General features: G+C 38.2%; 3 protein-coding genes across 4 annotated transcripts in view; all 3 read right to left on the reverse strand.

Annotated features, from left to right (window-relative positions):
• abca12 (ATP-binding cassette, sub-family A (ABC1), member 12) overlaps nt 1–540 on the reverse strand; it is a 52,646-nt gene extending 52,106 nt beyond the window's left edge. Inside the window, exon 1 of the mRNA XM_077616600.1 lies at nt 384–540. The gene's annotated coding sequence lies outside the window, so the exon portion shown is untranslated. The remainder of the gene's footprint in view (nt 1–383) is intronic.
• Nucleotides 541–1,906: 1,366 nt separating this feature from the next.
• On the reverse strand, nt 1,907–7,681 carry pofut2 (protein O-fucosyltransferase 2). Of its 2 annotated transcripts, none has more exons than XM_077617045.1 (9): nt 7,458–7,681; nt 6,486–6,739; nt 6,242–6,386; nt 6,006–6,116; nt 5,490–5,556; nt 5,142–5,267; nt 4,452–4,632; nt 4,188–4,311; nt 1,907–3,653 (listed from the first exon to the last, which is right to left on the reverse strand). In XM_077617045.1, exons 1-9 carry the CDS (start codon nt 7,631–7,633, stop codon nt 3,500–3,502), a joined length of 1,338 nt encoding a protein of 445 aa, XP_077473171.1. In that variant the 5' UTR covers nt 7,634–7,681; the 3' UTR covers nt 1,907–3,499. The 2 variants fall into 2 exon arrangements, 1 of the variants encoding a protein (XP_077473171.1); XR_013304594.1 differs by lacking the exon at nt 1,907–3,653 and adding an exon at nt 4,959–5,038.
• Nucleotides 7,682–8,438: 757 nt separating this feature from the next.
• Nucleotides 8,439–12,520, reverse strand: LOC144086991 (tubulin alpha chain). The gene is made up of 4 exons (XM_077617210.1): nt 12,383–12,520; nt 9,985–10,207; nt 9,713–9,861; nt 8,439–9,524 (listed from the first exon to the last, which is right to left on the reverse strand). The coding sequence occupies exons 1-4, from the start codon at nt 12,383–12,385 to the stop codon at nt 8,550–8,552; spliced, it is 1,350 nt and encodes a 449-aa protein (XP_077473336.1). The 5' UTR covers nt 12,386–12,520; the 3' UTR covers nt 8,439–8,549.
• Nucleotides 12,521–13,962: the final 1,442 nt, after the last annotated feature.

Consider the following 13,962-nt stretch of genomic DNA (forward strand, 5'->3'; position numbering starts at 1 on the left):
TACAATTTTAAAAAGCCTGTTTGCCAGTCAAAGTTTCAGTCACAAATTTCCCATTGTTTTAACATTAACATATGATAAGCGAAGCAACAAATCCCAATCAATTGGAGATATTAATGTGTTAACTCCAAAACTTTTTCCCCCAAATGTGCTTTAGTTTTCTCATATAAAGTACAGGAAATCTGAGCCTAAACGTGCCTCTTTAGACTTATGCAAACAATGTAAGTTCACTAATTGTCCATCTTGTTACTGTTAATGCAACTATAATTGGTAGTCATTATCACGACGATAATGAGGCCACTAACATATATTGGCATAAATATAAATTTCATTTCAATCAATTTTCAAAACAACTTTAAAATCATTTTGAATTTTCTCTCACTTACCTGTAAATTTGTCCTCCCCAATAAGCTTTTTTCTTCAGTCTCTTCTTGTTAGAGAAATAAACACGATGCCCCTTGTGACCTTAGCCACAACAACCGCTGTTTCTGTTCACCCAAACGACGACGCACTTTAAAAAAAAATAAAAAATAGCATAGACTACATTTAAAGGGTGAGTAAAATGATCCTCCTTGCTCGCCTCCCTCAGATGAGACTGCGCACAGGTGAGTGTGAGGAGCGGCAACAACACACCTGCACCAGTTACTCTCGCGTTTCCTGCATTGGGAGTGAAGCGGAAGCATGGACCAATCACGGCCTTCATTGAGTGGTCATCCATTCAGGATGTCCCCTGCCTGGGGCCTTAAGTCAGCTAGGATGGGCACCACCACCCTTGTAAGGATAAGTGGTCCAGAAAATGAATGAATGATCTTTATATCCACCAGATCTTTTAAATTGAAGTAAAAAGTACATCAACTGTGCCAAGATAAATACAAATAACAAATATTGTGAAGACACATTTCTATTGGTCTGTAATACAAAAACATTTTTGTGTTTTCCATTCTTCATAAAGTACAGAATTTGTGATGCATGTTCTTCTCTTGTTGATAATGTTTATTTGAAAGGTAATTTACCTTGTTCATAATGAAAACAACAATGTAAATCATGTGACTAAAATGTGTTACAACAGCACCAATTACATGGCCATCCTTGTTTTCTCTGGAGCTTGTTCTCTCTAAGTTCATCATGAAATAAATAGCATAGAAAACAATTTCAGGTAGCATTTCTAGTTGACGACGATTGATTAATCGCCAATTGGTATTGTTAGATTTAGGTGTGGAAGAGCAATCATTTTTCAAAACAGTAATTGGTGCTGTTGTAACACATTTTAGTCACATGATTTACATTGTTGTTTCCATTATGAACAAGGTAAATTACCTCTCAAATAAACATTATCAACAAGAGAAGAACATGCATCACAAATTCTGTACTTGATGAAGAATGGAAAACACAAAAATGTTTTTGTATTCCAGACCAATAGAAATTTGCCTTCACAATATTTGTTATTTGTATTTATCTTGGCACAGTTGAAAATTTAAAAGATCTGGTGGTTATAAAGATCATTCATTCATTTTCTGGACCACTTATCCTTACAAGGGTGGTGGTGCCCATCCTAGCTGACTACAGGCCCCAGGCAGGGGACATCCTGAATCAATGGCCAGCCAATCGCAGGGCACAAGGAGACGGACAACAATTCACCCTCACACTCACTCCTAGTGGCAATTTTAAGCATTCACCCTGCATGTTTTTGGGATGTAGGAGGAGACTTGTATACCCGGAGAAAACACACGCAAGGGGAGAACATGAAAGTCCACACATTGACCGACCAGGGATCGAAGCCTCAACCCCAGAACTGTGAAGCTGATGCGCAAACCACTTCTACACCGGGCCGCCCTCAGTGAGAACAAATTTTCCAAATTAATTTGACCTATCACCTGAACAAATTTCTGGTTGACTTAGTCTTTTGAAAAGGAGGAAGTAGAAAATAAACAATCGAGATATGTGGCTGCGCAAGGAAACACACCTTATCTAGGAATGTGGTTTTATCCAAAATTGTGTGGAAATTTGGAAGCTGAGCTTGGATATTTTTCTTTGGACTACAAGGCTTCTTCTTGTCACGCTACACCATAATACAGACAAATAAAAAGTTGGGAGATTGTCACTAAACAAGGAATTTATGTTATCTTGGTTATTAATTTACCACGTGCTCAAAAAGATCCATGGAATGTATATCATTGCAATTCGCACATGGAGCTGGCACACATAACTGGGAAAAACCGGTAAATAACTGGTTTTCATGACGTACAAGTGAGGTGGTAGACATTGTGCTTTTGAGCTGCCTGGAAATCACATGTGATTGGTAGATGACAGTAAAGGAATTAAAGGAAAACACAGGAAAAAGAAAAATGTATTTTCCCAAACATGAATTTTTTACCTCTATAACTTTTTCTGTATATATTATTGTCCAATAATTTTACCACAAAGGAGAACAAGAATTGGTGATAAATGTTACATTTGTAAAGAACACATGACTACAACAGATAAGTTCATTCTTATTGGAAATGCTAATGAAAAGACTAAGTAGATTTATAAATGTGGCAAAATTGTTTTAAAGAAACTGTGCTTATAATGTAAACTCACTTTGAATGGATGGATGTTTCTACATTGGGGAAAGAAGAAAGTAGGAGAATAACACTTAAATATTTTACATTTAAATTAGCAACTTAACAGTAGCACACCACACACAGAGCATTGGCATATGCATACAGCAGGAAATACAATTAGTATTTTCTGTTACGGTATTTTTTTTTAAATTCATGAGAAGTTTTTGTATGGGGAAAAATGTGGAACAACAAGACTCAATGTTTTTCATTGGAAAATAGAACCAAATGTGATATCTTAATATTCAAATAAAATGTTTTTACATTTTATTTGAATATTAAGATGTTATAGCATGTTATAATTCAACTACTAAAAGCAATGCAGGAAGTCAACTCAATGTATGCAGAATGTCAAAATTCACATTTCAAAGCATTGACTGATTTGTTGATTAATAAATTCAACACTGCTTGGTCAGGGTCACGGGTGCTGGAGCCTATCCTAGCTGACTTTGGGTGAAAGGCGGACTACACCTTAGACTGGTCGCCGGTCAGTCATAGGGCACACATGGACAGACAACCATTCGCACTCACACTCGTGCTACCACCAAGTGGGAATCGATCCCCCGATGACTGAACAAAAGTATATTTTTCTATCACAAATCCACCAATATGTTAACGTCTTATGAACGTATTTGGCAGTGATGTAGGCCGTATGAGTAATAAATAGACAATACCAAACTTGTTTGAACACCATCTTAAAAAAACATTTTAAGAGAAGTGGATTGAGTGATACAATTGACAATAATACAGGTTTTTCACTATTGTTGGTCACTGGTGTCACTTGGTATCAGTTCAAATCCTTAGCATAAAAAGTTTTACAAAAAGTAACACTTCAAATACTGTGTCGTAGGAGTAACACTGCTTTTGGCACTTGTGTATAACAGGCATCGTCAATAGTCAAATCAGTAAACTATTTTCCAGTGTGTAGGCTGTTCGCAATCTTTCTCAGTGTCCCCACAGAAACGGTTATATGTAGTTTTCGGATTAAAACCAAGTATTTCACGTTCTTCGTGGATACGAAAGGAAAAGGTTGAAAGTGATGTCCCAATAAAGAATCTATATAACAAAAGAAGGGGAAGAAAAGAATGAGTGTGCATCATGTGATTGACTGGTTATATAAATATATACCAATTTCATCAAATGCAGTTATCTGGGAATGATGACAATTAGGCTTTTGTCAATGATGATGACAAATCCTATGTCCGATTATTATTATTAGAAATACATAAATAAATATATATGCAGTGATTTACTGAGATCCCTTGTAGCAGACCCTAAATTGTGCTGACAAATTGTGTATTCTTGTTGGATTAGTTGAACCTTTTCATTTGTTAGTGGGGGAATTGTTTCAAAAGTTGTTTTCACAAAACAGCAATCTTTTAAGCGGTCTCTATTGCATCGGTACATCCCAAGATCTGCAATAAGTGCTATCTGATTTGCCAACAGCTCATCCTTTTTAGCATGTGAAAGGGATTTTTCTTTGATCCATCAGGCTGAAAAGGTAAAGCGTTTGAGCAATACAGGTAGCAACACAATTTAGTGATAAAATTACAACAGATCAACCCTCAGTGCTGCAGGTTATCACTTTACCTTGCATGGGAACAAATCCATTGATCAATGATTGCTACTCCTCCATCTTTAAAGAGGTCCAGGTCCACTCTGGAGGGTTCAAATCGCACCATCTCAGGCAACAACTTCTTTAGCTCCTTCAGTTCTGTTGGATGCCGAAGGTGTTTAAAGATTTTGTACTTCTATAACATTTTCTTGGTTACAATATTACATTCAAATAAAGATAACCCCGTTCACTATGTTTCATCTTAACATTGAACTTTGAATGTGCTGGCAAGTCATCACCTTCTTCATCAGCATCAGTTGCAATAAAGACTTTGTCCAGTTTGTGCTTTTTCATCAGGTTGCGTATTTTTTTCGCCGCCCCCTTGAGGCTCGGTATATCCTCTCTGTGACCCCAGATGAAATCTTTTCTCCGCAAGTGGACCCCCAGATATGGACCCCCTGTGGCAGAGCCCAGCTTGGCCTGAGAGAGTAGAACTGTAAATGACAATATTCTACCTTTCTCTTAAGGAGTTTCCAAATAAGCAGTTTTAGATTATGAAAAAAATATTTGAGATTTTATTTAGGTCAAATGGGAATTCCTGTTTATAAATGACCGGCTATATAAAATCTTTGTAGGAATCATTTGGGGATTTTTTTTGTTCAACATGATTGTGCCACAGCATACATTGCAAGGTCTATACAAGAATGCAAGTGTAAGTTTGGGTTCGAAAAACTTGCCTCAAACCATTTTAACACTTTTAGGACTACTTAGTTATCACTATGGTTTGATTAAATTCATTGACTAACTTTTTGTGTAGAAAGATGACTTGAATATTGAGTGATTGGAGTCCGTCTGTTTGCATTGCTATGAGCAATGATGTAGACTGCTACGAGAACAAAATATTGTAAATTACATAACCTTATTTTACTAACAATTAAGAGATCGTATTGTCTTTGACCCTAAAATCTTCTCCTGAGATGCTGACTCACTTTCATGCGAGTCCAGTCTTCATTGTAAACAGTTTGGTCGCCATCATCTGTCGAATTGAGGTACTTCGCTCTGAACTCATCTCCTATAAGACGTAGGTGCTTGGCAAATACCATACTGCGGCGACTCTGTATTTAAAAGAGAATACAATAAATATTATCTATATGAATTTATTTAAAAAGCAACACCATCTGGATGGTAAATAGAAATCTACATAGGATAAAGTACTGTTTGACAACCTTAATATGGAATTAGATATCAGGAACAATAACGAAAGAAAAGTCTAAATAATAATAATATATATATACATATACTACATATATTGTACATGATACACGTGTTTTACTTACATTCCAGTAATCCTTCCCAGCATAATGATCATGTAGAAGAGTCTCTGCTCGGTCGAGCATTACTGAACTGAAGATAAGGGGAAAAATACAAGAGAAAATAAAGTTGGACAACGTACCACTGCCACCAAAACTGGCATTTATTAAATGGAATGAGATCATTTAATTACTTATCTAAATAATATCACATAATGGAGAATATTTTTTTCTATTTAAAAATTTTAATGGAATAAAATGATAAGGTGAATTTCAGTGGTTTTACCAAAGATCATTCCTTATTTTTTCTCCCCAAAATCTCAAACTTTGTTGCTATTCATTCTTTTTTGTACTGTAATATCAGATTCATTCACCATGCACTACACAATTGGATGCTACACAACTTCTATAGACAAATTGTTCCTGACACTGTCAATAGAGTATAATAGTATATACCTGCACCACATTACGTACGTGTATCTCTACGGTCTATTCTTTTTCTACAAAAAAGCATGAGTTTATAATGTCTCTCAGAGGACTCACGTCACTGTAAGGTTCTTCTGAAGAACTGGAACCATGATGGAGGCGTGACCTTGGGCTGACAGACAAGTTATTTTCCGTGCTCTTGTCTCTTCAAAGCCCCAAAACCACCCCCTTGAAATAGGCAAAAAACAACCATTGTGATGAACAAAGAAAATAAATAATATATGGCAATACAGGATGAAAAAATGAAAATCACATTTTTGCTACATTTTAAACAACTTTATGAGCTGTATTACCTATAGTAGCCTTGTTTGTCTCTGTTGTACAACAATTTCTCAATGCATGGCCTCTCATCAACCTTTTCTTCCCATTTGCCATCAGTCCATCCCTCTGCATAATTTTGCAGGACCACAACCTGATCAATGAAAGGACCTCCATTTTCTAGACACAAAAGAAGAAAGTGAAAAGAGCTGACAGATATAAAGGAAATAGGGGATACTTATCAATTTAAATAATTCACACTATACTAAAGCAGCTCACCAGCAATGTATTCCTCATACTCTATCACGGGAACATTGACCTGTAGGCTGGTAAGGCTGAAAAATTCTCGCCAAGGGATTCGGGTCTGATGAAGGTTAGGGCTCTGCCAGTGATACAGGCGACCCCAGGGGGGAAGCACAAGCACCCAGTCATCACCATTCTTCCTCAGAGATTTGACCAGGGATGCTATGCGTATATAAACATCTCGCCTCAGGTTGAAACCCTCTGGAGGGTTCACATCGTACAGAAGGTATCTTGGATACAGTAAAACAAGAACTTGGTGAGTGGAGGTTTATATTTACTAAGCTTCAACATTTGGAAAGGAGGCAATGTTAAACCTAAATACCTATTGCCAGGATGTGATGTTATGTTCCCAGTTTACTTATGGAATGGCCAAACTAGATTATTTTATCTCATTGTTGCATTTAAAATGTATGTTTTCATTCCCATTCCTAGTTTGGGAAAATAAAAATGTGCGTCTGTTTCAGACTAATACAACTAGTGTTCATTATTGTCGTAATACAGTTGATTAACTTGATTTATTTTGAATTTTGAAAGAGGTACTACTTGATCTTCAATTTACAGTTGTGCAATATGTAGATTCCAGGCGAACATGTAGCAACTTCCGCCACATTATACTTGAACGAGAGTGATTGTATCGCATCAAAATGTTCTAACATTCATGACCATGATGCCGTATTTCACTTACACAGGAAAAGATTAGATCGATCCTTTAAAACCCGACTTTTGTGGTGATTCATTTCACTTTCAAATTTTCCAACGACGTGCAGCCCTAACTGCACGATTAAACTTGAAATCGCGGGATATTATCTCATTAAAATCAGGGTTATTATACGCGATCCTTCAAAAAGTTTCCAAATGAATCACTTCAATAGAATAGTTTGCCCAACCTTGACTCCAGCCATGGTGGCAAAGTGCAGTTAGCATAACCTAACATGACATTATGCTTACCGTAAATCCCTAGCAGTGGCAATGGGTACAGTAGCCGTGTAGCTTGCACTAAATGCATCCTCACTTTTTATCGCTTCCAAGTTTGCAAATGCAATTATAATAGAAACGCACAAAATGTTACGATAATAGGTTGTATCTGTAGCAGAAAACGATGAATGCGTTATCCTGAACGCCATATTTCCTTTAGGACACGTACTTCCGGAAAAGGAAAAAGCGTCTGTTGAGTTGCCGTGGTAACCACCGACATCCTGCTTGTGATCTAGTGATTATTTAATTCAGGGGGAAGCACACTTTACGGTACATTTGTACAGATTTAAAAAACAATATGTTGTGCAACACGTAGCATATATATATATATATATATATATATATATATATATATATATATATATATATAGGGCAAATTGAACTTTATTCGGTGTTTTGATAACGCACTTCTAAATAGCAGACTTTTTTCTTCATAAAAAGTTATTCTTTCTTCATTTTCACTTTTTGTAAGTAGTAATACTACATATTTTACACTTTATTTTGTAACTATAGTGCAATATAAAATAGAATGCCTTTCGTTTGATAATGCCCTATACCACTATTTCACCTCTAATTTCTACCATACATTATATATTCCACTAGAGGTCACCTAAAAATTGTTCGGTAAGTAAAACCACGTTACCTTAAGTTTTGGGCCACAAAATGTAATTTATGTACATACTAGATTCCAATTATAATTTGTTTTATAATAATTTTATATACATTTTAAGAACAAATAAAGTAATATATTTGTATAGTCATGTGGTATAGTATATGGGTCAAGCCCTGCATTCACAGGAAAGGTTTTTTTGGCCCTTTTTACTGTGCTTTAAAAGTGACAGTGACAATGACAGGCGCAATAGAACTTTCCATGTTCATAAGGACTGTACTTTATTAGTGAACAAAGTTTGAGCACACGTAGCAGTCACGCACAAAAAAAGACAACAGCCAAAGTAGTATCTTGAAAGATTTAATGGGTAGCAAACATCTTGATGACCTGATTCTGAATCAATATTGACAAACACAGCCGTGCTCACTGTGTAATAAATAGCCAAACCCAACTGTCTAATATTCTTCTCCCTCCTCGTCCTCTTCAAAGGAATCAATCCCAACCTCTTCATAATCCTTCTCCAGAGCTGCCATATCCTCTCTGGCCTCTGAGAACTCCCCTTCCTCCATACCTTCTCCCACATACCAGTGCACAAAGGCCCTTTTGGCATACATCAGATCAAATTTGTGATCCAGACGGGCCCAGGCCTCAGCAATGGCTGTGGTGTTGCTTAACATGCACACAGCCCTCTGCACTTTAGCCAGATCTCCGCCAGGAACGACAGTTGGAGGCTGGTAGTTGATACCCACTTTGAAGCCAGTTGGGCACCAGTCCACAAATTGGATGGTGCGTTTGGTCTTGATGGCAGCGATGGCCACATTCACATCTTTGGGTACCACTTCACCACGATAGAGCAGGCAGCAGGCCATGTATTTACCATGGCGAGGATCACACTTGACCATTTGATTAGCCGGTTCAAAGCAGGCATTGGTGATTTCAGCTACAGAGAGTTGCTCATGGTAGGCTTTCTCTGCAGAGATGACTGGGGCATACGTGGCCAGAGGGAAGTGGATACGAGGGTAGGGCACCAAGTTGGTCTGAAACTCAGTCAGGTCAACATTTAGGGCTCCATCAAAGCGAAGAGAGGCTGTGATGGAAGACACTATCTGACTGATAAGTCGGTTAAGGTTGGTGTAAGAAGGGCGTTCGATGTCGAGGTTTCTGCGACAGATGTCATAGATGGCTTCATTGTCCACCATGAAGGCGCAGTCGGAGTGCTCTAAGGTGGTGTGAGTGGTTAGAATGGAGTTGTAGGGCTCTACCACTGCTGTAGAAACTTGAGGAGCTGGGTAGATTGCAAACTCAAGTTTTGATTTCTTTCCATAATCAACAGAAAGTCGCTCCATGAGGAGGGAGGTGAAACCAGAGCCGGTACCGCCACCAAACGAGTGGAAGACCAAGAAGCCTTGGAGACCAGTGCATTGGTCAGACTGCACACAAAAACACATTTTTATAGTTTAAATTTTCATAAGATGACTCAAAAATAAAGCCGCAAACAGTACTTCTACTTCCTTGTAGATTATAAAGTTATATAAACTATCCAGTAACAACAGAAACCAAAAACATTTACTTTCCTGACCAATGCTCATCAACTCTTCAATGCTGTCGTAACTCTCACCAGTTTGCGCATTCTGTCGAGAACAGAGTCAATGATTTCTCTGCCAATGGTGTAGTGTCCACGGGCATAATTGTTGGCTGCATCCTCTTTTCCAGATATCAGCTGCTCAGGGTGAAACAGTTGGCGATATGTACCAGAACGCACTTCATCTACAAAGGTGAAAAGAAAGGAAACATACAGTAGTTTAATAGGCACCAACTACTTTTTTCTACAATCAGATTTGCAAATGCAGAAGAAAGAAAACAACAATGTGCCAATATTGTAGTACTGACCAACAACTGTGGGTTCCAGGTCAACAAAGATAGCCCTTGGGACGTATTTTCCAGCCCCAGTCTCACTAAAAAATGTTGTGAAAGAGTCATCATGGCCTCCAATGGACTTTGGCGAGGGCATTTGACCGTCTGGCTGAATGCCGTGCTCCAAACAGTAGAGCTCCCAACAAGTGTTCCCCATCTGGACACCGGCCTGGCCTACATGGACAGAGATGCACTCACGCTTGAAAATAAAGAGGAGGAAAAGGACAGGAGTGGAATATTTGTTAATGAAAATGCAATTATCATATTTTTGACCTTTTCATGCCTGCCAATGACAACGCTAGACGTCAATTGACTTAAATTCAATGAAAAAATATACATTTTAAAGTGTTACTTGTGGCTGTACCCAGAGTGTATTTCTTTCATTCAATCATTCATTCATCTTTCATTCCGCTTATCCTCACAAGGGTCATGGCAGGTGCTGGAACCTATCCCAGCCAACCGAACGCAGCAGGCGGGGGAAACCCTGAATTGGTTGACAGCCAATTGCAGGAAACGATGAAAAGAACAACGACTCCCTCTCACAATCACACTGCCATCGAGTGGGAATTGAACCCAGACTGGGAGCATCCAAATCAGGCGGAAAAACCACTGCACCATTGGATGGTCAGAGTATATTTCAGTCTTTTAATTAAATAATTTAGTAGATCAATACACCACAAATTAATTACTGCAGCCATTTTACCAACAGCAAAGGTGATTATGGTGAGCTTTCACAAGTGCCAAAGAGCAAATTGTTCTACATTATTTATAGTCAACAAAACAGGTAAGAGCTCATTTGTTTCCACTAGTATTGTATTTAAGTTGACAGGCGACGCACCCGCTTCGTGATGTAGTGCAAGTACACCCTCAGATAAAACCTCATCATCATCTTGATGGACTGGATGAGCAGGACAAACGCCCTCATCCCTTACAATGTAGAAAATGCTAATGTCCTGTTACTGACTTTTAAAAATGCCTTTTATTTACCATTCGTTTGTCTTAAATATGAATTTTTCAACCATGGCATGGATGTGTTCTCGTCAGTCATTTACAAAAAACACAATGAACAGTTCCTGATGAGATCCATTAGTGAACAAAAATACAACATATTTTTCCGCCTCTGTTTTCCTTTGATTAGTTGTGAACAATTGTCATATTGCTAATTTGGAACGGGTGAGGCTCATTGGACAATTGTATTGAATAAAAGCTTTTTTTTTCAAATTTTATTAAAGCTTATGAAATTCATGTTTGGATCAGCTAAACTCCCCAGTGTCCTTTTAAGTGACTCCAGCTAATGTGACATCATCTCAATTTCCAGGTATGCAGGTCATTGCACAGCAGGCTATTTTAGTCTGCTCATATTGAGAGATGACACCCAGTAGAAATGTGGGAGTGAATGTTTGAGTAAACACCGACAGGCAGCCACAAAAATAGTCCTTGTCGGTTTAAAAAAAAAACCTGATGGTTTAGTGGTTCACTCGCCTGACTTTGGTGCGGGACGAGCGTGGGCTTGATTCCCAATGGTGGCAGTATGATTGTGAGCGTGAATGGCCATATGGCTGACTGGCAACCAGTCTAGAGTGTAGTCTGCCTTTTGCCCAATGTAAAGTGGGATCCAGCAACCTCCATAACCATTATGAGGATGCATGGTTCGGAAAAAGCATGAATAAATGAATTGAAAAACACATTCTCTATCTCTATTGTGTCACTCTGCTATATTAACAGTTTGGGCAAGAGGGTGTATTTGAGCTGGGCTGGTGTTCTGTTGTATGACTGTTGAGCCGAATTACTAGCAGCGGTAAAAGGGTGTGTTTGTAGTGCGCTGTGCAAACAAAACTATGTGCAGTGTTTTCTTGGGTGGATAAGATTGACTGCATTATAACCTTGCAATTAACTACAAACTTTGAATAAATCTGACAATCCAACTTGTATGCAGTATCAAAAATTTTATGAATTCCTCGTTTGTTATATAAATGTCATACTTTCTTTATGTTAGTCAGAGCTGACTTGTTACGACCTGCATTTTGACACACCTAAATTTCACACACCGAGGCACCGAAACCAAAGTGTGTGTGTGTGTGTTCTGAGTTTTAACAACAACTTTAAATTGAAATCAAGCAATACAAATAAAAACAACCATCTCTAATGGTTTGAGTGTCAAATATGTGCAGGAAAATGGGCCAGATTAAAGGTAACTTCCAACTGCTTTAATTTACGCTGTCCTAACTGAACAGTCAGAAATAGATCACTGCCCCAGTGATTACCATAAAAACTGAGCTGAATTTGGCTACTGACCTGAAAACCAGGTGATGACAGATAGAAGCCTTCACTCTAGATTTAACAAAAGTATAATGCAGTAGGAAAAGCTACTTACCATTTTGCCTGCTAAATTGAGGGTCTTTTTCCACAATCTGGGTTTGGCTTTAATTTCTTGGGCGCCTCTCACAGCAGTCCTCAATGTGGTCTGAGTGAGTTTAACTGTCAAATGCGCAGAGACTACACGCTATATTCAACTTCAAACCACTCCCACCTGTCTCATTGACAGGCTCTGTGAGGGTGCAGACTGTTTGCATGACCAAGAGGTGCTGCCAATATATACTTCTTTACACAGTAAACTGATCGCGTAGAAGAAGTGGAAACTTTCACTCCTCACGAGTATAGAGCTCCAATGTTCATTGTTTATTTGTACACACTGGATTTTGCTGGTAGTTAGTTATTGTGAGTGGAGCATGATTTATGCTGGACATGTGCAAGTAGGTATGAGCGGACCAAATAAGTAGGCAATGACAGTTATGTAAAATTTGCAAGACCGCTTCATGGGCTGGCCAACAAAAGGGAGATAAGACTGGACATTAACATTTAGACTATCAGATGTTATCAATGTCTGTAGAGTACAATTAAATAATTTATTCAAGTGATTGGGGAAAAATTGTTACAATAGAGACCAGTTAAAAGGGCCATTTTGTTTTGCATGTGAACTGGAAATGAAATTCCCAGTCAATTGCTAATGTAATGCCATGAATGCAGGTGTTCACACATTTTGCAGTGTGACTAAAATATTTTAAAAAAGGAAAAAAATGATCTGATAAATTCACCGTTTTATTTTACTCTTTTCAAATAGCAAGTTTCAGCAGAGCGGAGCTGCCTTGTTCCATCTGAAGTCCAGGATGAGCTACATGGTCTTGGAGACATTCAAGTGTGTTTGTCTGTCTGTTTGTTGTTGTTATTTGTGCACTTCATGGTGAAGCTTTAAATCTCATTATACTTGTATAATTACAATAAAAGCATTCAATTATATATATTATATATATATATATATATATATATATATATATATATATATATATATATATATATATATATATATATATATATATATATATATATATATCAAATGGGTCCTCTGTAGAGGACGTTTGTGAACCTATATATCTCCCACACAGTGCATCCAATCGACATTCAGAGCTTTCCAATGATACCAAATTTCTTTTGCAGTATTTCAATTACTTCTCATAGATTGGGGAATTATATATCTCATCTCATCTCATTTTCCAAACCGCTTCCTCCTCATTAGGGTCGTGGGGGTGCTGGAGCCTATCCCAGCTGACTCCGGGCCAGAGGCGATCGCACGGCACAAGGAGACAACCATGCACACTCACACCCACACCTAGGGGCAATTTAGAGTGTCCAATCAGCCTACCATGCATGTTTTTGGAATGTGTGAGGAAACCGGCATACCCGGGGGAAACCCACGCAGGAGAGAGCATGCAAACTCCACACAGGGGGATATGACCTAGATTTGAACCCAGGACTGCAGAGCTGTGAGGCCGATGCGCTAACCACTTGCCCACCGGGCCGGCCACATCAATATCAAATATTCATATAAAAAAAACATCAAATACCCCAAATGAACATTGCTAAAATCTTTTCATTTCACTATAGGTGACCCTTCTA

The sequence above is a fragment of the Stigmatopora argus genome, chromosome 13, assembly GCF_051989625.1.
Source record: "Stigmatopora argus isolate UIUO_Sarg chromosome 13, RoL_Sarg_1.0, whole genome shotgun sequence".
Classification (NCBI taxonomy): Eukaryota; Metazoa; Chordata; class Actinopteri; order Syngnathiformes; family Syngnathidae; genus Stigmatopora; species Stigmatopora argus.

What these genes read in the sequence shown, in the direction of transcription:
- pofut2 (XM_077617045.1), bottom strand. Translation starts at nt 7,633, where the DNA reads ATGGCGTTCAGGATAACGCATTCATCGTTTTCTGCTACAGATACAACC. An exon ending in CAGAAGAACCTTACAGTGAC is followed by an intron (nt 5,557 to 6,005) that starts GTGAGTCCTCTG and finishes CCTTATCTTCAG; the next exon opens with TTCAGTAATGCTCGACCGAG. An exon ending in AAGACTGGACTCGCATGAAA is followed by an intron (nt 4,633 to 5,141) that starts GTGAGTCAGCAT and finishes CTACTCTCTCAG; the next exon opens with GCCAAGCTGGGCTCTGCCAC.
- LOC144086991 (XM_077617210.1), bottom strand. An exon ending in CCTGGAACCCACAGTTGTTG is followed by an intron (nt 9,862 to 9,984) that starts GTCAGTACTACA and finishes TCACCTTTGTAG; the next exon opens with ATGAAGTGCGTTCTGGTACA. An exon ending in TCGACAGAATGCGCAAACTG is followed by an intron (nt 9,525 to 9,712) that starts GTGAGAGTTACG and finishes TTTTGTGTGCAG; the next exon opens with TCTGACCAATGCACTGGTCT.